We start from the raw sequence: 22,827 nt of genomic DNA, 5'->3' as shown, positions 1-22,827 counted from the left end.
GGAACATATACACACATGAAAAGCACAGAAGGAGGTCTGGGAGGGCCTGGCCAAAGTGATAACAGTAGATGAGCCCTGCGGAGCAGGAGAGGATTAGGGGTGGTGGTGGCCAGAAGGCACCTTAGCCTGGTCTCTAACATTTAAATGCTTACAAAGAGAATGCACATGGTGTTACTAGTATAATTAAACCCAGTTAAAGGCCAGGATTGTGGGTGAATGCTAAAAGCATCAAGTGCATGGCAGCTGAGGGTCGGGACCCTTGTGCCAGTTCTCCAGAAAGAGAGGGCGAATGGGAGGTCCCAGCATGCACTGGTGTGGGGTAGTTGTTCTTAGTAGAAAAGGGTGTCAGACGAGGCCAGCTCAGGGGAGTACCAGGGTATGGCCCACGAACCGTGGGGGCAGAGCCTGTGACTGTTTCTTTGTGCTGTGTCCTCCCCAGACTAGCCACACCTCCCTATCTGGCCTCTGTCTTTGCATCCTTAGGCTGAGCCCTTCATGGGACTAAGGAGAACCACAGCACTGTACCGAGCTCTGTGCAATCCATGCAGTGCCCGGAGTTGGGATTAAGTGCATGACGTGAATGAGAAAACCGAGGCCGGAGATCAAGCAGTCTCATAAAGCAGCATTCTTTGGAGTTTATGAAGGCCTGTCATCCTTGACCTTGCCGCATTCCGCTCTTGCAGCAGTCTTGGGAAGTGGGTGTTGGTGGTAAGCAAGTGCTGCAGGCAGAACTTGGACGTCTGGCTCCCCTGCCCCTCCCCCAGGCTCTCTCCTATCCTGGGAGGGCCCTGTAGCAAAGGCTTGGTCCCAGAGGGTCCTTCTGACCCTGCCAGAGGCCTGAAGAACTAGACTGCACTTTGGGCACATTTCCCAGCTTCTGATGCCCTATTTGGCCCTGAGCCTCCCATGCCGGCAAGCAGGAACAGTCTCGCTAAATTCCTCAGTAATCTCTGCTCTGCCTTTTCCTTGCTATGAGATCTTGGCAATTCACTTACTCTCTCTGAGCCTCTGCTTCCTGCTCCATAAAGCGAGGACAGTGACACGTCTGCCTGTGTATAAGGTGGCGGAAAGGCCTGTATGTGGTCACCTGACATGGGAACGTCTCAGCCAAGAGTAAGGCTTCCTCCGTGCCAGTCCCAGCCCTCTTGGCCTGGGAAAGAGGTCCTTAAGCACTTTCCTCACCAGCCAGCACCCTTGGGTCTCTTGGGGCCAGTTTCGGAGTCACTCGCCGCTGAGCAGTGTACTCATTCGTGCCCGGTCTGTTGTTCCGCATTATAGGGCCAAGTAAGGAAACACTCGTGCTCTCCACATAAGGAAACAGCAGGGAGGGTTCACAGACCCCACAGGCCTGGGGCGGCCGCGCTGTGCAGCTGTCTCTGCTGGACGGAGCCGGCCCACACCCCTGCCTGCGGGAACTGCTCCGCACGGGGCCCGGCTGGCTGCACCCCACCTTGAGCGCCTCACTCCCTTGCCGTGAGCACTGTTCCTTCCTCAGCTCCCCCTTCTAAATGTCAGTCACACGTCATGCATGTGGAGGACCCAGACACTTCAGGGATTTTGAATCAGGGGAAAACAGGTATGAGAAGGTCCTGGGTCCATGGACGAGTGGCTACGACCGCTGAGGTAGGGGAGATAGAAGATAGTTTAGTACAGCTAAGGAAAGGGGTACAGACGCTCGAGCCCCCTGGCAGAGTGCCGAGGTGGCAGCTGGTCATTCGGCTGGACAGTGAACAGCCACTGACTAGGCACCTCTATCCTGTTTCAAATGCCACCAAGCACTGAGGGCACAAGACATCCTGTGTGGGAGAGGCCTCACCCCGCCCCCCACCCCCCTGCCTGAGAGGTGGTGCGGTCAGGGGTGTCCCCTCAGCAGAGCAGCCTGGTCTCTAAGAATGAGGAGGACGAGCCAGGCAAAGGGAGGGCAGGGAGAGCCAGACAGAGGGAGCAGTGTGAGACCCATGGAAGCTCATGTGCCCTGGTAGGGAGTTGAGGTCACATGACAAAGGAGGGCGGCGGGGGGGCAGGTGGTTTCTTGGGCAGGGTGCTGGGGCAGCCAGGTTCTCGTTCTAACTACGTTAACTTGCTGGGGACCCTGAGTGAGCTATCTAACTTCTCTGGGCCACTTTGTCCAAATAAAGAACACGACAGGGCTGGATTGGTGCCCCCACAAAGTCTTCTCTGTTCTGTACTCAGAAAGGACCAAGGGCTCTGGACTGGGGGCTGTCCAGGAAACAACAGGGCTGTGGCCATCCAGGGACAGCTCCGTGGAAGACACGCGGAGCCCGACAGCTGCAGTGTGCTATGGGAAGTGATGTGACAGACACAGCCTCTGTGGCGGTGAGGGGAGGAGGCAGGTCCTGGGTACTATTTGGGGTCCAGGTGCTGCTTCCTCTATTCACTCATGGCCCGTGGCGTCCCCGTGCGAGCAGAAGAGAAGGCCCCGCTCTGCAGGGCTCACGTTTACACCCCGGAGACGCTGTCAGGGTGAGGAGGGTCGGGGAGGGGCAGTTTAGGCGCCAGGTAAAGCTCCTCTGAGCACCTGGTATCTGAGCTTGGGGTGGGGATGAGGCGGTGGCAGCCACAGGGCTGGCTGGGGAATGTTCTAGCAAAGGAAACGGACAGGCGGGAGTGCGGCAGGGGGTCTGACCTGCCCCCTCGAGCGCCAGCTCGCCCATGTCCCCCGCCAGCTTCCGCACGCTCACGGCCTCGGAGTCTCCCTGGATGTCAGGGACGGCATTCCGACGGCCCGTCCGGTCACAGGAGATGAAGTCCGAGTAGGAGGACTCGACTTCCATCACGCCTGTCGCATCGCTCTTCGGGCCTGCGGGGACAAGGGCAGGAGGGCAGCGGTGAGTCCAGGCGCATCCTGCAGGGGAGACTCAGCTCTGCTCCACAGCACTGATGTCATTTGACAAAATGACAGTCATTGCCTTGATCGCTGAAGGCAAAACAGAAAACACAGAAAAGAACCAACCACAGAAAGTCACCTGTAATTTCATGCCCAGAAAACCACCTTCATTTTAAAGAATATCCCGTCTTTTAAGTTATTGATCAACACCTACACATTTACCAATTTCATGTGCCAGGCACTGGCTAAGTGCTGCAGATGCAGGAATGAACAGGTCAGCCATGGTCCCTGCCTGCAGGGAGCTTACAGCCTAAGGGGGTGGTGTCGCATTACTTAAATTACCTACCACTTAAGTACCATGGTGCTCAGGTTTTCTAGGGAGAAGGCAGGGTGACTAAGTGGGCCTGACCAAGGCTGGGGGTCAGGTAGTGACGTTTAGCTGAGATCCAAGGAGAAACAGGCAGCATCAAGACAAGGAGTTGAGGGCACGAGCATGTGTGAAGGCTCTGAGTGGGATGGAAGGGCTGCAGGCTGGAGGACGGTGGGGGAGGGGCAGTGCCATCAAGTATTCTGCTGAGCTGGGCTGGGACGGACGGCATCTGCAACGGGGCCCCTGAGGGGTTTAGGCCAGGTCATGATCAGATCTGCACTTTCGAGGATGACTCTGGTAACTGGGTTGAGCAGGGTCCAGAAGGGGGCAAATGATGAGGCTCCTGCAGAAGGTCAGGTGTGAAAAAGATGGTGGGTGGAGGGAGATGGTAGTGGTCAGAGTCTAGGTGTAGTTTGGAGGATCAGTCAACAGGACTTGGTTTTGACTGATGGGAAAGTGAGCTCTCTGATATGAATAAGCAGGTGGACAGACGTGGGATTTCCTGCGATGGGGAGGAGCAGAGGAAGAATATTTTGGGGAGTGACAGCGGGGTTCTATTTGACAGTTCTGTTGGACCACGTGAACTCTGAGATGCCGGTGAGTCCTCCGAGGGGAGAGGTGAAGTACATGAGCCAGGGCTGGAGCTCAGAAGAGCTGAGGGATGGCATGGGGAGGAAAGACAGGAAGTTAGGAGTTATTGCTACAAAGATGGTGGTTAACAATCCTCAGCCTAGGGAGAGAAGAGAACCACGTTCAAAAAGAAGAGCCAAATACATTTCAAAAATTATTTGGGATCATACTACATAGTGTATTTCACAGCCTACTCTTTGGAACACTAGAGCACGTCGTCGAGGTTCCCGCTAGCTGATTTCTGAACACGCGTATTCATTCAGATGCACCATGATTTGATCGGTCCCCTAGAAATGAACATGGGGGTGCTCCGCCATCGCAGACAGTACTAGGTACTTATGTAAACCGCTGTGTCTGTCTCCAGTTCTTGCCTTATATTCCCAGAAGGAGAGCTGCTGGGCTAAAGGGAAGGATAAAAATGTGAAGACACTGTTTTGGCACACTTCCAAGCTGCCCTCACGAAAGGCAGTGGTACAGTCGACCCTTGAGTGACGTGGGGGTCGAGGCGCCGACCACCCGAGCTGTTGAAAATCCTCATACGACTCAAGTCGGCCCTTGTACTTAGATTCCCAACTGCCAGCTGACACTTGAAGAATACAGGTTTGAACTGCGTGGGCCAACTGGAAGAAAATCCGCATGTAAGCGGACTCATGTAGTTCAAACGTGCATTGTTCAAGGGTCAACTGTACTCGACAAAAAAAATGAGAGAAAAACCTTATAAATTCAGTACTGTTCCTGTTTACGTTCCCACTAGCAGCATATAAGATTGTTGATTTACATGCACCCTTGCCAACAATAGGTAACGCTATTATGTGAAAAATGTTAACTTGCTCAGAGCGTGCAAGCATCTCACCGAGCACCCACGATGCTCTGAAGGCAGTCAGATCACCCAGTCACCACGTGGACTCTGGCCACCTGCAGACCCTGAGCTGGGAAATGGGAGGGGTGATCTAAGGCAGCGGTCCCCAACGTTTTTGGCAGCAAGGACTAGTGCTCCTATGAGAATCTAATGCCTGATGATCTGAGGTGGAGCTGAGGCGGTGATGCTGGCGCTGGGGAGCAGCTGCAAATATAGATGAAGCTTTGTTCACCCACCTGCCGCTCACCTCCTGCTGTGCAGCCCATTCCTAACAGGCCACAGACCAGCACTGGTCCATGGCCCAGGAGGCTGGGGACCCTGATTTAAGCCACTGGCTTGACCTTAGTAGTTCAAAGTCCTCCTAGGTAGGAGGACCCAGTAAATCCCAGTTCTAGACACAGAGGCAAATGCCGATGCTCTCTGTAGTGTGAGGACATTTACTGCATGTGGTCAGTAATGGCAAACTGTAGAGAGCAACCTGAATGTCCATCAGGAGGCTAGGCATTATAAAGTACTGTATTCATAAAAAAAAAAAAAAATACACCAGATGGACCTGTACTGGCATAACAAAGTTTCTGAAATAAACTGTTAAATGCAAAATGCAGGCTGCAAAACAACACCTAAAATAAAACCCAGTTTGTGGGGGAGAGCAGATACAAGAGAAAAAAAAACCTGTCAAGTGTTCTTTGTGACTAAGGGGAACTTTCACTTCTAAGTCTATATATTTGTAAAGGTGGAAGTTTTTACAAGCTCAAGTTACTGTGTATATAAAGTGCAGACACTTGAGCTTTCTATTTACTTGTTAATTCTCAGAGGGATGAATATCCAGAAACTGAAAACTGAAACATGTGTGCGTGCATGCGTGTGTGTGTGTGTGTGTGTGTGTGTGTGTGTGAGTGTGTGTGAGACGGACACAGAGACAGAGGAAGGAGGGGCTGGCCAGCACGTAAAGCTGGACCCACATTGCCCCACAACACCTAGCTCATAAGAGACACCTGAAGAAAAAGGGGCACTCAAAGACCAGGCAGCGGGGGACAGGGAGGTGTCCTGTAGTAGAGAGAGAAAAGAGAGTGACCTTGTGTTAGGAGCCTGGCTCTGCCACCAGACCTGGGGCAAGACTCTACGGTAATCCCCCCAGGCTCCGGCAGAGGGCACACCCAGCCCGGTTTTTCTTGGCTGCCCTGAGAGAAAGAAGCTGCCCTACTTGTACCTTTGGCTCTTAGCAAAAAACAAATCAACGACAAGGAAACAACGAACTCCCAAGTCCCAGAGCTGGTTCCTTCCAAAGCTCACAGGAGTTTCACTCGTACACTCACCCTCTGCGTAGACGGCTCCAAGCTTCAGAACAGGGGAACGGCCTGTTGCAAACACAGCAGCAACAATAAAAATTACGACGATTCTAACAGTAAGGGTAACGTTTACCAAGTCGTTATGTTTTCCACACCTCGCTTACTAAACTGCCACAAAAGCCCTCTGAGGTCAGTGAGGTGAGCTGATAACCACAACTCAGGCCTCAGGCAGACCTGGTTCCTAGGCCCGGGCTCATCCCGCATGGGCCTGGACGGGGCAGACCCTGCACAGGCCACACCACCTCCCCAAGCCCTGTTTCCTCAGCTCTTTTCCTCCATCTAGACTTTTGTCTAGAATTTCACTGTGCCAGACTGGAAGGCCTGATGCTGGCAGCTGAGCCAACATGCTCTGGCTGCTCCATCCTCAGATTCTCGACCAGCACCTGGCAAAGAGTAGGCGTTCAATAAAGACTCCTCAAATTAAATTTGAATCTGGCTGGCTGTGTCTTCCTTTTTTCCTATCTTTGGGGATGATAAAGCGACTCAGAACTGTTGTTGGGTGACGCCTCTGTCCGCTGTAGACTGTGGTGCTGATGTTCTCGTCTGCTATCTCTAGGACCTGACACCACGGGATGGAGTTACAGGCTCCATCTAAAAGGAACAGACACCCTGCAGCTTTGGCTCCCGCCTTTGCCTGGCTGACCTTACAAGCTGCTCAGGGCAGGAAGCTGACACTCCTGGCGCGGAGAAGGAAGTGTGCCAAGCTCCAAGCCCAATCCTGGAAAACACCAACCGAGCCAAAGAGCTCCAGCGGCCGCATCCCCACCTGCTCAGGAAACAGCAGTTCCAAAGATGGGTCTGGGGTTCGTGTCTGGGGACCGCTCTGGCACATTTCATTTCTCTTCAACCTTTGTACTCTTCCCTCACCCTGTTCTTTAAAGTCAACAGCAAAGGTGGAAATAAAGAATCCTCAGAGTTGGAAATTGCATCAGAAAATGGTCATTCTCAGACTGTTAATGAGAGTGTAAACTGTCAGGATGTCGCTGGAGAGTGAGCGACCTGACAAGATAAATCAAGAAACCTCAACTTTTTTCATATCCTTGAGCCACGAAGTCAATATGTCTGCCAAGCCAGCTTATAACAACTTATTCTAAAAAAAATAATCTGTTGTGCATGAAGATAAATGTATAAACATGTTCATCACAGTATTTATAATAGTCAAAAACTAAAGACACCAAAGTGAGCTCCTAAATGGACATGTCAAATGTCGTAAATGGACAATAGAGAAGTATATCCATATTTAACTAATTTATATCCCAATGAAATACCATTCAGGCATGAAAATATTTGTGAATATTTTTTAAAGACATGGAAAAATGTTCACATACATTGCTAAAGAATCTCGATGACATGATCACATGTATTAGTATGACTTAATTATGAGTGATTTAAATGCTTTTTGTATTTCCTAAAATTTTATATTGAAAACATTCACTATTTTAAAATTATTTCATTTTTGAATATGTGCATGCAGTATAAAACTTAAAAGGTACAAAAGGAAAAAGACGGCTTAGTGGCCTTCTCAGACGCCCTCCCCAAGGCAAGCCCTTTCTGTCCTTCCAGAGACAGACTGTGCAATATACATATTCCATCCCTCCCTCCATCCCTCCCTTCCTTCTCCTCATTTAAAACAGAAAGTTGTTTTCCATCTTGCTTTTTACATTTAAAAATATATCCTGGAATCAATTCCAGATCACCCTGATGCCACTGCAGCAGTGATCATGTCGAAACCCTAGAAACAAATCCAAAGTCCTTATACAGCTAATTTTTTATTTTTTTTTAACTGGCTGCATGGTATTCTGTTGTTTCACTGCTCTAGGCTGTTTTAATTATTTTCCTATTAATGGACTTCGGGGTTGTGTTCATAAAAGTAAACTGCCACATTAAAGGATCTATGATTTTTTTTTTTTTTTTTTTACGCCTAGAGCACCTGGTCTTCCTAGGTGGTCTCCCATCCAAGTACTAACCAGGCCTGACCCTGCTGAGCTTCCGAGATCAGACAAGATCTGGCACGTTCAGGGTGGCATGGCCGTAGACTGATTTTTTTTTTTGAGGGCAGATCTTGCCAAATTTTCCTCCGCAAAGGTTCTGTAGTTCCAGCTGGGCATGTACGAGACTTTGTTTCAACGCATTCTCACAGGCACCGTCTCCCCACTCCCCCGACCTGAAATGTGAAAACACTATCTGGTTTAGTTTGCGCTGCTCCTTGAGTGAAGCTGAGCATCTTTCCATGTGTATTTCCCTTTCTGGGCACTGTTTATTCAAACATTTTTGCCCATTTTCCTATTGGATTGTATCTCTTTCTCCTATTGGTCTGTAGTTCTTTGTATATAAAGGAAATCAATCTTTTGCCTTAAGAGGAGTTACGAGTAATTTTTACTTGTCATCTGTGCTTCAAATTTATTTTTGGCAATTCTCCCCATGTATACATTTTTTTTTTCTATTCACATAGTCAAATTGATCCATGTTTTATTTTATGGTTTCTGGGTTCTGGATCATACTTAGAAATGCCTTCCCACTCTGAGATCAGTAAAGAACTCTCCCTTGTTTATTTCTTACACTTTTAATCACTCTATTTTTCACACTTAAATCTTTGACTGATCCGGAACTTATTTGCTATAAGGTATGAGTTAGAGATCCATCTTATTTTTTCCATTTACTCAAAACCATTTGTGAAATAATCAGACTGAAAGGGATCCCAGAGCTCAGACGAGCCTCTCATTAATAGCTGGGGAAACCAAGGTTCACAAAGGGAAAGTGACTTGCCCCAAGTTCTTGAATCTAGGGGCCCTAACTCCTGGTCCAGAGCTCTCCCCCACACCATGCTGCCCCCTCGGGAGTCCCAAGGACATGGCAAGTCTCTGAGGGGATGTGTGGCGTGGTGGAAGGCGTCCGGTGGGGGGCTCTAGCCTGGTGTTCTGTTTACTAACTCAGAGACCCTGGACAAGTCCCCTCTGCTCTCTTTACTCCAGTTTTCCTCCTCAGCGACATGGGGATGACAGTGACACCCTGCTGCTCAGGGCTGCTGTGAAGATTCACAGAGACGAAGTATGTAGAGTCTGATAAGGTATGTGGCACAGAAGAGGCGCGCGATTAATAAATCATTAGTACGGTCCGTTTTTGTTGGGTGATATCAGTAAAACTGTCCCTTTGACATTTTCGTTCAACTCTTTTGTTTTTTACTGTTGAATGGTGCATAGAAGGCCACAAGTTATCCTTTCTTCTTCTTTGCTTTACGGTGCTGAGTGGAATGTAAGTTCCACAAAAGTGGTGACCTGACTGGCATGTACACTGCTGTATCTGAGCGGCCTAACACACAGGTGAAGCTCAATGAATATTTGATGAGTGAGGAAAAATAGATGATGTTCTAGATTCTAGGATAGCAAGAGCCAAGGGGTGTGCAGCCCTGCATTATAATGATGCCCAAAGGCCTAGCTCAATCTCCATGCGAGAAGGTGACCCCCGATGAGTCCCTTCCTCTCTCCCAGCTTCCTTTCCTCCATCTGAATAACGAAGGTTGAAATATAATCTCTAAGTCTCTTCCAGTCCTGACATTTCATTCATCCATTCATCCGTCCGTCCGTCCACTCAGTGTTGACTGAGCATCTTCACATTGAAGACTAAAAAGACATTTACAATCTGCTAAGAGAAAAGGCATTGAACATGTAAATGAATCTGTCATCACAGACTGTTCTAAGTGCTAGGGGTGAAGAGAACAGGTTCTCTGCGTGTGGATGATTCGGTTAAGGGTTGTATGGTCAGGGAAGGCCTCCTTGAGGAGGTGACCTTGGGCTTAGAGTTACTGGACAGGTGGAGAGGGTGATCCAGGCGGAGCCAATGATCTGAGTCTACAGCGATCCCATGTCTCCTATCTCATCTTGAGCCCTACAGGTGCTCCAGAGTGACATTCTTTCCCTCTTCTTTATCCTCAGGAGGTCTTGGTGACTTCCTGGGGTCTGGACGCTGGTAAGGCACTTGACTGACCCTGAGCGCCCAGGTCAGAAGGGAGGAGCCTTGTGCTCAGCTTCCCAGACCCTCCCGCAGTGGCCCAGGGTCAGAGGCTGCGACTCCTGCAGGTGCTCGCCCTGGGCACCGTCAGGTTTCCCCACAGGAAGTTGCTTTCTTCCTCGGTTTTTCATTCTCCCCCCGCTTTGTGCACTAAAGAGACCCCAGGCTCTGCCAAAAACTACACAGTCTGTTCCAAGTCTGCAGCTATTAGTCCTCAGCGCTCAGGCAGATTCCATTACAGCTCCAAATTGTTTTCCAAATATACCAGAAAGGTCATTTCCTGTTTTTTTTTTTTTCTTTTTTAAAAATTAAATATTTGCAGAGACCATACAAAAAGAAAGCTGACCGTTTTTGCAGAGGACACAGCAGAGTGGGACTTGGTCCCGTGGGAGAGGCCTCCTGGGGGTGAGGCGAGTGCTCTAAGGCTTCTCTGAGGGAAGAAAGGGCTACGCCAGGGCTTATTCAGCCGGCACGCCTCAAATTCAAAGGGACGCGGCTTCTCTGACGGGCAGCCAGCAGCAGAGAGGCACTGAAGCGAGCGGAAAAGTCAGGGCCCCAACCAGCACATTCTGAGAACCTGGGAAAGGGCAAGGCGGCCAAGTCAGCCACGTGCGGTCTGTGGGGTCTGGCACCGCAGTCTGTCTCATGCCTTAGGGGCACATCCAGCTCGGAGTCACCAGAGAGGAGCCCATCTTCTGCCAGGGCAGTGCCCACTACTCATTCAGAGTGGCCCCCGGTGAAGCTTCATTTGGAGGCAGCCATGCAGGGCCATGGCCTCTGCAGCTGGAGGGCCAGACCGGCGGCCCCCGGTGCAGGCCTGTGGAGACACGGGCTGTGGAGGCCTCACGGTGAGGAGGCCAGGGCAGGGTGCTGGAGTCAGGAAGGTCCTCGGTTACTCCGGACTGCCAGTCCCTGAGGACATCATTCTGTCCTCCAGGGGCTTTCGGACACCACACCCTCGGGGCCTCCCCACAGGTACCTCCTCTCTTAGGGACGTTTGTGTTAGAGACCCCAAGATCAGGACCTGGGTCCTCTTCTCTCTTCATTTACTCCCCCCTCTGAGGGTTCTTACCCCTTTCCTAAATAGTGTATGTTGATGACGCCCAAACAGCCCCAGCCCTGCCTTAAGAGCGCCTAGATTTGCGACTACGCCTGGTCAGCATGTCTCCACTACCTCACCAGCATTTTGAACGTCACATGCCAAGTCACAAGCCGGCTCCCTCCAGCCTTCCCCAGCTCCGTCAGGGCGCCCTCCGTCCAGCCTGCTCAAGCTGGACGCCTGAAGCTATCCTGGATTCCTCGTCCTCCTTCGCCACGCACATACGATCCATCACCAGTTCCTGTCATCTCTACTTGCAAAGCAGAGCCTGAACTGAACCCCGCACCCCGACGTGCGCCATCTGGCCTCCATCATTTCCCACCTGCACCCCTGGCGGAACCCCCTCACTGCACTCCTGCTCCCCTCTTGCCCTTCGCCCAAGGTCCATTTTCTGCACAAGCAGCCAGGGTGATGTTCTCAAATCAGGCATCGGGTCATGCGATTCCCGTGCTTCATTTAACCTTCGATGCTTTTCCATTCCACATCTGGCAAAATCCAACCTCTCTGCACCAGCCCCTGAAGTCCTGTGTAGACTGACCCCGCCCTTCCTCGGTGACCTTTTGTCTCATTTCCACTTTTCTTGGCCCATTTTGCTCTGAACACACTGGCTCCTCTTTAATTCCTCAAACCGGCTAAGCTCTTCTTGATCTTGAGGCCTCCATGAGACTGTTCCCTCTGCCCGGAACATTCTCTGTCATTCTGCTCTTTACAGAGTCTCATAAGTGGATCCCTGGCTCTGACTTTTCAAATTTTCCTGCTCTGGAACACTACATGGGGGCCCCGCAGGGCGTGAAGCCTCCGGAACCCCTCTGCCCGCCACCACTGCATGTCATGAAGATCTGGCTGAGCCACCTGGTGTTCTATGTGGTGTGGCAGACACAGTGAGGGCTCTGGGGTCGCCTCAGTTTCTGCCCCTCCCCCCCCCAGCTGAGTGACTCACCTGACTGCAGGTTCCTCTTCTGTAAAATCGGGGTGCAACGACTACCTTGAAAGGTGGTTGTGGGGATTAAGCACAGCCAGTGTTTATGGACTGCATGCCAGACTGTGCCGAGGACCTTACAGGCATTATTTATTTTTCCAGCAACTCTATGAAGCAGAAAGCATTATTGTTCCTGTTCTACAGAAGAGGAAGCTGAGGCCTAGAGAGGTTGAGTAGCTTGGCCAAGGTCACATACCCACTGAGTGTGAGGCAGGGTCCAGCCTGAACTATTGGGTTAGGAAGCATGGAAATGAATTAACATCATGCCTGACACAAAGGAAGGGTCTGTTAAAAAGTGTCCATTCCCTTTTCTTCCTCTCTTTCTCCTCAATCCCCAAGCTTATAATAAGGCATTTCCAAGGCAAGAGCAAGAAAGCAGTGAAGTCCCAAGAAAACATTCAAAAATGCAGAAACATACTCCCGGATGTGTTTTACCCAGGCTTAAGCAAAAATTCTGGTTAGAATGTTCAGCTAGGGGTAAAAATCTTCAGCATCTTTGGTCACATTGGGCTGATTCTCTGAATTCTGCCACAAAATTCTATTTTTTGTTATTTAACTTCACAGCAAAAGGAAAAATAATTTCTTGGGGGGTACAGATTTTATAACTCTTACCAATCCAGCGGCTATGTTTTACCCTGAGGCCGGGCAGTATTAGTACTTCATGTAGGGTTGGGACTGGCGATGGAGACAGTGATACAAACTCTTTAACCCAAGAAAGTCTGTGCTTCTATGGAGGTCTTTGGAAAGAGGCGGACAGGTCCAGCTGAATTACTGCTTGGAGATCATGCTGGGTCCTCCTGGCCTCTGCTATTCACACATTGGTGAGGGCTCAGCTAGAAAGCGAGGTTCCCAGAGACTAGCAGTCTCCATCACAGTGTGGAGGAAGGGACGGTGAGGCCACTTCCAAGCAGGCCAGAGACTGACCGAGCTCCAGCTCTACTGATGCCGGGCTGGGCACCTCTGGGCTACGTTCTTCCCCGTAAATCTCGGAGATCTTAAGTGTGGAATGAGGAGGTAAACTGGGCATCTCTGTGGTGGTTCTGAAACAAACAGGTCTGCAAATTCTCTGATATTCCTCCTATCGAGAGGCGAAGCCTAACTTCCATCCTCTTGAATGAACTGGCTTTAGTAACTTGTTTCTAAGAGAATGCAACAGAAGGGATGCTGTGTGACTTCCGAGGTAAGGTTAGAAAAGGTGACAGTTTCTACTCGGCTCTCTTGGGACACTTGTCTTTAGAGCTCTGACCTGCATCTAGGACATCCGAGGCTGCCAGGAAGCCCAGACCAGCCCCATGAAGTGACCGCATGGAGAGCCCTGACACAGCAGAGAGAGATGCAGCTGGCAGCACCTAGCTGCAAGGGGCCCCTAGCTGCTCCGGCACCAGGCGCTGTTAACTACGATTGCATCAGAGGTGCAAGCGAGAACTGTCCAGCCAAGCTGTTCCCAAATTCCTGCCCACAGAAGCCATGAAAGATAACAAATGATTGCTGTTGTTTTAAACCACTAAGTACTGGTGGGGAACATGTCATGCAGGAATGGATAATCAGAGTGATATGTAATGGTACTTTCAGCTCGGGGGTTCCACTCTAGTTCCTCTAGAATTCTATAAAAAGCATGCCCAAGTCCACTGCAGAGAATGAAAAGGGATTATCTCTATAATATTAATTCATCCATTCGTTCATGCAACAAAATTTAACTGATCGGTCCATCTGTACCAGGCTTGGGACTAGATGCCATTGATATGAAAACAGCAGAGTTCATGGTGTAGTTTGGGAGCCCACATTAAAACACTGTACACAAGATTCCCAACCCCTTGGGGTTCAGTATGCTAGTCCTCTACCCTCCACCCGCTACCTGCAGGCACCAAGTCTTCACGGAACTGTCAGCCCTCAGCCCAAGTGTCCTGCGTGACTCTGAGTGGCCCAGGACAGAGACCCCTCAGCCTGAGCACCTTCTCCTCTGAGCATCTTCTGATCCAGCAGAAGAGATAAGGTCTCCTTGTTTCGCTACCTGCGGCACCTTGACTTCTTCCTAATAATCACTGCACTTGTAATTCACTCAACAGTCATTCGGCAAATACGGACTGAAGTCTCCCACGAGCCAGGCACGACACAGGTGCTGACACAGCTGTTCAACATCTGCCTTCCCAACTGGTTCCAAAAGGGTAGGTCCCTGATGTCCTCGTTTGCCACCACTGTATCCTCAGCACAGCTCCCGACACACAGAAGATGCTCAAAAAATATACTCATATGAATGAATTAATGAGTAAACAGACAAAATCAGAACTTAAGAACATCCACATTCTCAAGCCAGTGATTAAAACAACCATGAGTGCTGGCTCCTGACCAAATAAATAACGACGGTAATAACAAAATAAAAACAGCCACCCTTTATAGCGTGTATATACTACGCATCAGACATGGTAATGGCTGCTTTCCATCTATCATCTTATTTATACTTCGCAGCAGCCTAGCATAATCCGATCCCTTTTACACATAGCTAGGACGTACTGGAGCCGGGATTCACACCCAGGACTGGCTGGCTCCCAGGCCCAAGGCCTCAAAGGTGGCACCTCTTTTTGGCTCAAGGAAGCAAAGGATGTGGGAGCCCTAGAAAAAGGTGAGCTTCAAAGAGCCGAAGTGGCAGGAGGGGACCGACTGGGAGAAGAAAGGGAGGTTCTCCTCAGTCCTCATCCACACCTGTCTCCATGTAGTCATCCGCCCTGTCAGCGTTCTGCTCGAGCACTGAGAATTACAGCACCTTCCTTCATTCCTTCAGTCATTCACTTGGCATGTACTACATACGGACTCTTTCCAGCAAGGACACTAAAGGTTCCTTCAGAGGTGTGGCATTATTTAACCTTCACGATGGAGAGCCCATGGCTCAGAGAAGTGGTGAGTCACCCAAGGTCCTCCAACCAGTAAGTGACCAGATCGGGGCTTGACTCGTGTTTCCTCATTCCTGATTCGGAGCACATTCTTTAGGATGGTACATTCTGGTGATGGCTCTGTCCTGATGTGGATGATACTGCATCTATCTCATCCCTAGCAGAGAATTGCTCTCTTACCAAACTCCCTGCCTCTCTGGCTTCTCTCTCAGCGCAAATGGCGAGCTCTGCCTGGGTCAAATGAGGCCGCTCACTGTAATAACAGGGGTGAGGGGCTTTCGGAGCGATTTGCTGAGCACCTACCACACGGCCTGCTGCGTGGACCTAATACATGTTTCCTGAAAGAACAAATGAGTGAGTCAGGAGAGACAGACACTGACTCTTCTAACACGAAGTAGCTCAAGAGAGAAATAGCTCAAATAGCGCATCCCCCGAGTGCCCAACAGGATCCTATGCAAGCTGCCTCCTGAATTTCAAAGAAGGAAGGGCATCCGCATGAGTGCCCTTCACACTGACAACTGCAGCAAGGCAGAGAGAGAAACCAAGCCAGGGATTCAGATGACAGAAAAAGGATCCTGTGCTGAAATACCACTAGTTCTGACGCCGACAGAGAAATGAGTCCCCACGAAACCATCATCGTTTTACAGTTGCTCACCGAGATGAGCCTATTTGACAGGTGACGCTGACAAGTGGAAATTACTCTGAAAAAATTGTGTCTCTTGCCTATGTCAACCCCCAATTCCAACTTGGAGCTTCTTAGCTAATAAAACCATTTATAAAATACATTGAGTCAAATTTCATTTGTCTAATTATTCCTGAGGGAATGACTCACTCGAGATCACCAAGATTCCCACAATGATACTCTTCTAAGTATCAAAACTTTATCTGGAGACAAAGTAGATTAGTGGTTGCCTAGGACTGAGGAGGGTTGGGGGGATGGAAGGGTGATGAGTAAAGCGTGTGGGGTTTCTTTTTGGAGTAATGAAAATGTTCTAAAATCGATTATGGTGATGGATTCACAACTCTGTAATTATACTGAAGGCCGCTGAATTGTACACCTTAAATGGGTGAATTGTATGGTATGTGAATTATATTTCAATAAAGCTGTAAAAAAAAACCACCTTTTTGAATTATAATGGACAAAAATTCTTGTGTTATCACACTAATGCATTAATGACTACCCATTAACCTTTTCTTAACGATGTAAGAACATTGCTGTGAGCACGGTTTTTCTTATCTGCTACAACACAGCAATGTTCTCAGTATTATAAAATACAGGGCTGTTTGCCCAACATCAGCCAGACCCTTTTTTTTCTACTTACGTTATTTCCCTCTAAAAAATGCCCTTTACTTCCACCTTAAAGCTTGCTGGTTAGGCTCATGTGTTTGGGTCATATATCACTTACTGAAGTCAATGTGATCGCTTATTGGCTGTGTGATCTCTGGAGAATTATTAGATCTCTGTGCCTCCTCGGTTTCTCCGTATGTAAAATAACAGAACCAACCTCACTGGAGGGTTGTGAGGCTTAAATAAGATACTACGTATAAAGCGTTCTTGCTGTTCTTGGCAGTGGTTAGTAACCTGCATTGAATTTCAGCTATCAACACCATTCTTAATGTCAGCGTAGCTGCCTGAAGCAACCCAAGAACTCTGAACCCAAAACCAGAAAAGCCGCATGGTGTGTTCGGTAAGTTCAGTGAGATAAAACAGGGTCGGGGGGACAATTTCATGATGGACTTTGGGACATCCCACGGGATGGCTCTAAGCTTCAGTGATATTGGGTAATTTGTCCCAGTTCACCCCTAAACAGAAAAACCTAGAGGCCTGGTAAGGTCTCCCATGATCCTGGTATCTGGGATGCTGGTGTCCAAGGAGACAGTGGCCCAAAACACTACAGGCTCTCTCTGGACCAACAGTTCATAAAATTCAGAGGTCAAAGACACATTTGAAAACATGAAGAAAGCTACAGACACTTGGCCCCTGTGTGCATGCGTGTGTGCGTGTGTGCATGTGTGTGTGTGTGTGTGTGTGTGTACACACAAAACTGTACCCATGGTTATAGGGGGCTCCTGAGTGTGTGTGCATACACACAAAACTGTACCCATGGTTATAGGGGGCTCCTGAATCCCAGAAGCCAACCATAAAGCCCTGGTTTAAAAACTTCTAGACTTCATATAACCCGAGCATTCTCAAGGTCAGTGGCTCTGGGCCCCGACGTTCCCACAGCAGCTGGAACAGAAGGCCCCTTGGAGGCCTGCCCTCCTAAACCGGACTTGGCCAGATAAACAGTCCTGGGAGCCGACTCCTGCATCCTAGTTACTGCAAACATCTGCATCCAGGGGATTCCCAGGGGCACTGAGTCAGACCAGGACATAAGCTGGGTGGTTGGGAAGCTACAGTAGGGCAATGCCCAGAAGCCTTGCTGATAAGCAGCCCGGGAGTTCCAACCCCAGGGTAGCTGCCAGCCAGACGAGACTCTTGCTCTTCCAACAGAGAAGAGGACTTGTCGGAGAGGCGCTGGAGGCAGGCTAGGCCACGAGAGGGAATTCAAAGGAGCTGGAAAGCCCCCGACCTCCCGGGACTGCTAGAACTCAGAGAAATAAAGAAAGGCTGGAGATTCCACCCCAACTGCAAGGAGATGGCACTAAAGGGGGGATGGGGGAGTTTGGGGGGTAGCGGAGGTGGCCGAAGCATTAATCAGAGGCTGTTAAAAACTATCAACTCATGCCAGAAACATGTAGATACCATAAAAATATAAACACTGACTGAAGGTGGCCACAATTCCAGGCTACTCATGTTCTGTGAACTCAATTTTCTTCCAACTGGGAGTGACTTGTGCCATCTCTCCCCATCAGACCACTGGCCAGTGCTTGTTTCTTTGGGCTGGGTTTTGCCTGCTTTTGCACCTCTACCACAGTACTAAGATTACCATAATGTGCCCTAGTCCTTATAAAAATAGCTTTATAACAGACAACTGGTGGACAGGAGAGTTGGCATCATACCCAAATTTGCTAATAACTCTTGTGTACGCTTCCATCGCTTAAGTAGACAGCTAAAGAAAGCCATTCTCTTTTAAGCCACTACAGGTAAATTGTCTTCCTGATGCTCTACAGAAAGTGTCTGTAAATGGGATGGATCATGTCTGTGAAGTTCCAGTGTGATGTCATATAATTCCTGAAAAGCGCCTTTTCTGCCTTTTCTTCACGGGGCCAAAAAAATTCCTCTCTAAGTCCAATTGGAACCTCTATCTTTTCTTTCTTCAAACAGAATAAAGGTTTTTAAGCAAAAGTCGTGATGCTATGGTAGAGTGGTGTGAACAGTGTAATTACCCACCTGGTTTAGTTTCTTTTTCCTGCTTGCATCTCTTCAGATTTTCCACTGTTGACTAATCAGCGTGGAAACTCTAAGGAACCAGAAGCAAAAAAAAAAAAAAAATTAGAGTCGGTTATACTTCAGGGTTGTAAACTGCAACAATCTTTCGGGAAGACAAGTTATCAATACCTATGAACGTGTTAAATGTACACATCCTTTTGGGTCAGTCAAAAATCTAGGAATTTATACTATAGATAGGTTCACATGAGTAAAAGGATGTTCGGTAAAACATAGTGGAATAGTAAAAAAAAAAAAAAGGGGGAAACGAATGTGTGTTAAAAAGAAAAGAGTTAAATTATGGTGTGTCAATACAATGAGAAACCCTACAGACAAATAATATGGGAGATTTTGTTCCACTGACATGGAAATATAGACATGCTCTATCATTAAAAATGAGTTTAAGATTGTTCACATTACCACTTTTTAATGTAAATATGAACATGGTCGTTTATGCTTAGGAAAAAAGGTAGAGCATTTTTGTGCATACGCTTTTTTTTTTTGTATCTACATAGAAAAAGGTGAACAGCAAACTATAAACAACAGCTCTCTCTGAGACTCGAGGAGAAAGGAATGAAAGTATCTTTCACATTTTTACATTAAATATTTCTGTTTTGGTTGAAAACTTTTAAAGAGGCATACATAATTTTCATAATCATTATACGTGCTGTCTATCTAAAATTCTAAACTATCAAGAGTGAGGGCAAAAGACATTTCCAGACAAAGACTGGGCAAATTGAACATTCAGAGACTCCAATGCTCTCCAACAGAAAGGAAAGTAAACACAGAAAATAAGTGAGATTTTAGAATCTACAGTGAGCAAAGAAATCGGTAAGTATCTTGGTAAATTTAAAGAAGTACGGATTGAGTAAAACGAAGGTCATAGGGAAATTAAAACAATTCTGACAATATTTGACAGTATTACATGTTTAATAATAATAACATTGAGGATAGAAGACAAAACAGAGTTAAAACTTTTTAAGGTCCTTGCTTATTCAGGACAAACACAGAAACGAGGTTTTACTTTACAAAACATCCATGATGTATATTTAAATTTTAAAGGTAAAAATAACAAAATATAGAAATAGAATGCAAATGTTCTAAACCGGTTAACATGCTCCTGGGTAGAAAAGGCTAATTATCCAAAAATGTCAATCCTCCCCAAATTATTATATAATAGTAATTAAATTTCAGTAAGAATACTAATAGTTTTTTTGGAGGGGGGTAAGGATAAAATTACTTTAAGGTTCATGTGGAATAATAAATATCCAAGAAAATTAGCCAAGAAACAGTAAAGAGAATTATAAAAAAAATTTAGGGGATTTGTCTTATGAGATAATAAAAATTTACTTTAAAGATGTTATAATAAAAATATATGGTATTAACATAAGAACAGACAAAAAGGTATGTGAACTAGAATAGCAAGTCCAGAAACAGATACAGTAAAGTACCTTACTTTTGACAAGGATGGAATTTCAATGCAAAATAGAAAAGATGGCTTATTTAATTAATGGTACTGGCACATCTAGAATAAACAAAATTCCTATGGATAAACTGCGTACAAAGGGATTGAAGATTCAGTATTAAACTAAAACCATAAAAGTATTAGAACATCATTAGGAAAATATTTATGTAAACTTTGAGTTGGAGAAATTATTCTTAAACAAGGCGAGAAAGTCAGACACTAGGAACAATCAAAAATAAACTTTTTACAATAAAAAAATTAAAATTTTTCTATAAATTTAAAAATGTAATAAACAGATAATAGATTAGGAAAAATATTTGCAACACATATGGAATCCTTGACATATAAATATATAAACAGCTCCTACAACTTGTTAAGAAAAAGGTAAATAATTCACAAGAAAAATGGGTGAAAGAACTCCCAGAAGAGGAAAATGAAGTGGCCAATTAACATGAAACAATGTTCAATCTCACTAGCAGTAAGGGAAATCCAAAGTAAACAACTATGAGACACCATTTTCCCCCATCAGCTTGGTCACAGAATAAAACAGAGATGAAGGGAGGGAAGGAAGAAGGAAGTGAATATCTAATATTGGTAAAGATTTAGAAATAGAAGTACTTATATATTGCTGGGGAGAATGTAAATTAAGACCTATTTGTAAAGTAGGATGGCTTTATCTATTAAAATGTTAAATACATTATACCTTTGACTCAGCAATACTATTATTGAAAATGTAACTTATAAAAATAAAAGCACCAGCTGAGGACATGTATATGAAGATATTTAATGCAATAATATTTCTAGTAGAATAAAAACTCCAACAGGTAGCAACCTGAATATCTGTCAAAGGTGAAATGGCTGAACATACTGTGGTACCTCTAAGATCTATAGCCCTGAAGCGAATTAAAAGAGTGAAACAGATTTATACCTACCTATGATGTATTATTTAGTGGGAAAAATAAATTGGAAAATAATAAAGTATGATCCCATTCTGACAAAACAAATAACCACAGACATACACCAATCCTTTGTCCATTTAAATAGGAGCTTTGAGAAAGATATGGAAGGATATACACCAAACAGATAAAGACCAGTTATCTCAGAGGATGGAAATGAGTAGAGGGAGGAGATTATGACTTTTTCTTTATACATCTTCCAATTGTTTAATTAGTTACAATGAACATAAGTATTACTTTATGGGAAAATAATGAAGAAAATAAAAACAAACAACAGAGAAACAGAGAGAGCAGAGAAAGAACATGATGTTACACATTACTCATTTACCTTTACATGGGATACGTAACAGTACTGATTGTCACTTTCTTTTTTGGTCAAAAAAGAACAAATTTTAAAAAAAAATTTTGTTGAGTGGAAAAAGGGTGCACTTTATTCCTAAGCATTACGACTTTTATTAAAGGAAACAATCTTTACTTTAAAAAAAGAAACTAATTTAAATAAATTAAAAAAAAAAAAAAGAATTCCCCCTTTAAAATCCAAAAGAAAGCCTAAAGCTTTGGCTTGAAACTGCCCTGTGTAGGTGGTGTGTGGGCTGTTTCTGTGCTGTTAACTGTTTTCCATGGCTTGGTGCCCTTGATTGCCTTCCTTCCCTAAACCCAATTAAACACACTCCTGGGAGTGTACTGTCTGCTGGGAACCAAAACGCCTTGCAAACCGCAGCAGCTCTGCTCACAAGGCTCTTTTGGTCTCCAAGCAGATGCTTTGGCTTCTCTATCAAATGGGTCCTAGAATCTAGAGAAGTGAAATGGATTGTTCTGCAAACCATTTGTGATAGGAGGAGAAAGGAGAGTAAATGCTTTTGCCTCGTGGATGGAATAAAAAAGAAGAGGAACAACAGCATGACAACGAGCTCCTAAAGAAGAGCTACCTAGGCTGAATCTGCCATTTCAGTTATCTGGGAGGTATACTCTGCCCTCCCCTGCTGGAATGCTCTGCTTTTAACTTTTCCTATTTCATTGATAATAAATATTTCGTTGCAATAATGACACCTCACATTTCTCCAGCACTTCATATCTTATTTGATCTTCACAATGACTCTGGGATCAGTTCATAATCATTCCCACTTACAGATGAAAACGAGGCCCAGAGAAGTTAAAGATCTTTTTAGGTCACACAGGAAGTTGATAACGTGTGTGTGTGGGGGGGCTGCTGCAATACACACGCAGGTCTCTAAACCCCAAGTCCAGTAGGGAGCTCAGGTTTAAAATCACAGAAAGGGGAACTACAAGCAAGCCAATGAATAAAAACAGGATCTTGGGAGGAATGGATTCTTCTTGCCCCTTAAGAAGAAATTCTAGATCAGGAGTCATATTCTATACCATCTCGGAGAGAACTCTTGCAATACTGCTGAGTAAGAGAAGAAAAATTCCAGGTCTCACCAGGCCCCTCCCTAATTCTCTTACCCTTCTCCTCACCTTTACCTTCACCCATTTCTCTCTCCCCTGTCCCTCCACGCTCTAGCCACACTGCCTCTTTCAGTTCCTCCGACATTGCACAAGCTCTCCAGCCTCGGGCCCTTTCACAGGTGTATTTCTCTCTACATGGATTATTCTTTCCCACTCCACAGCACCCCTCCTCCCCCCACCTCCCGCCTTGGCTCTTAACATAACTGACTCCTCGTCTCAGTTTAAACACCTCTCCAACCCAGGCTGCCCTGACACGTGCTCCTCCTCAGCCATCACTCACCCTGTTCATAACACTGCTACTTGTCCTCGTAAGCTTCCTGTTGAGAAAGGACCAGGGCTGTTTTAACATAACGCTGTCTACCGACTTGCCCAGTGCCTGGCAGATATTAGATGCTCAATAAACATTGGTGAAATACATGAAAATGTATGGAACTGAAGGCTCGTCTCAAATGTTACTGTCCCTCCACTTTCTCGGGCACAGCACTGTCCCTGCCTTAGGGCACATAATAACGTGCTAGGATTTCCTAAGTCGTCTTCCC

At 46.7% G+C, this 22,827-nt stretch overlaps 1 protein-coding gene and 1 pseudogene across 2 annotated transcripts in view; both read right to left on the bottom strand.

Annotated features, from left to right (window-relative positions):
• PKIG (cAMP-dependent protein kinase inhibitor gamma) overlaps positions 1 to 22,827 on the bottom strand; it is an 83,032-nt gene that overhangs the window by 789 nt on the left and 59,416 nt on the right. The window contains exons 2-4 of one of the 2 annotated variants that reach the window (XM_015597084.2): positions 18,365 to 18,434; positions 6,024 to 6,065; positions 2,648 to 2,821 (exon numbers count right to left, since the gene is read on the bottom strand). In XM_015597084.2, coding sequence (XP_015452570.1) covers positions 2,648 to 2,795 — 148 coding nt within the window. In that variant the 5' untranslated portion in view covers positions 2,796 to 2,821; positions 6,024 to 6,065; positions 18,365 to 18,434. The remainder of the gene's footprint in view (positions 1 to 2,647; positions 2,822 to 6,023; positions 6,066 to 18,364; positions 18,435 to 22,827) is intronic. The other variant, XM_006921836.3, reaches the window with a different exon arrangement.
• Positions 7,975 to 8,093, bottom strand: LOC112471206 (annotated as a pseudogene).

This window comes from Pteropus alecto, unplaced genomic scaffold (assembly GCF_000325575.1).
Source record: "Pteropus alecto unplaced genomic scaffold, ASM32557v1 scaffold45, whole genome shotgun sequence".
In the NCBI taxonomy this organism is placed as follows: Eukaryota; Metazoa; Chordata; class Mammalia; order Chiroptera; family Pteropodidae; genus Pteropus; species Pteropus alecto.
Note: the sequence above shows the minus strand (reverse complement) of the source record. Positions and strands in the feature narration are given on the sequence as shown.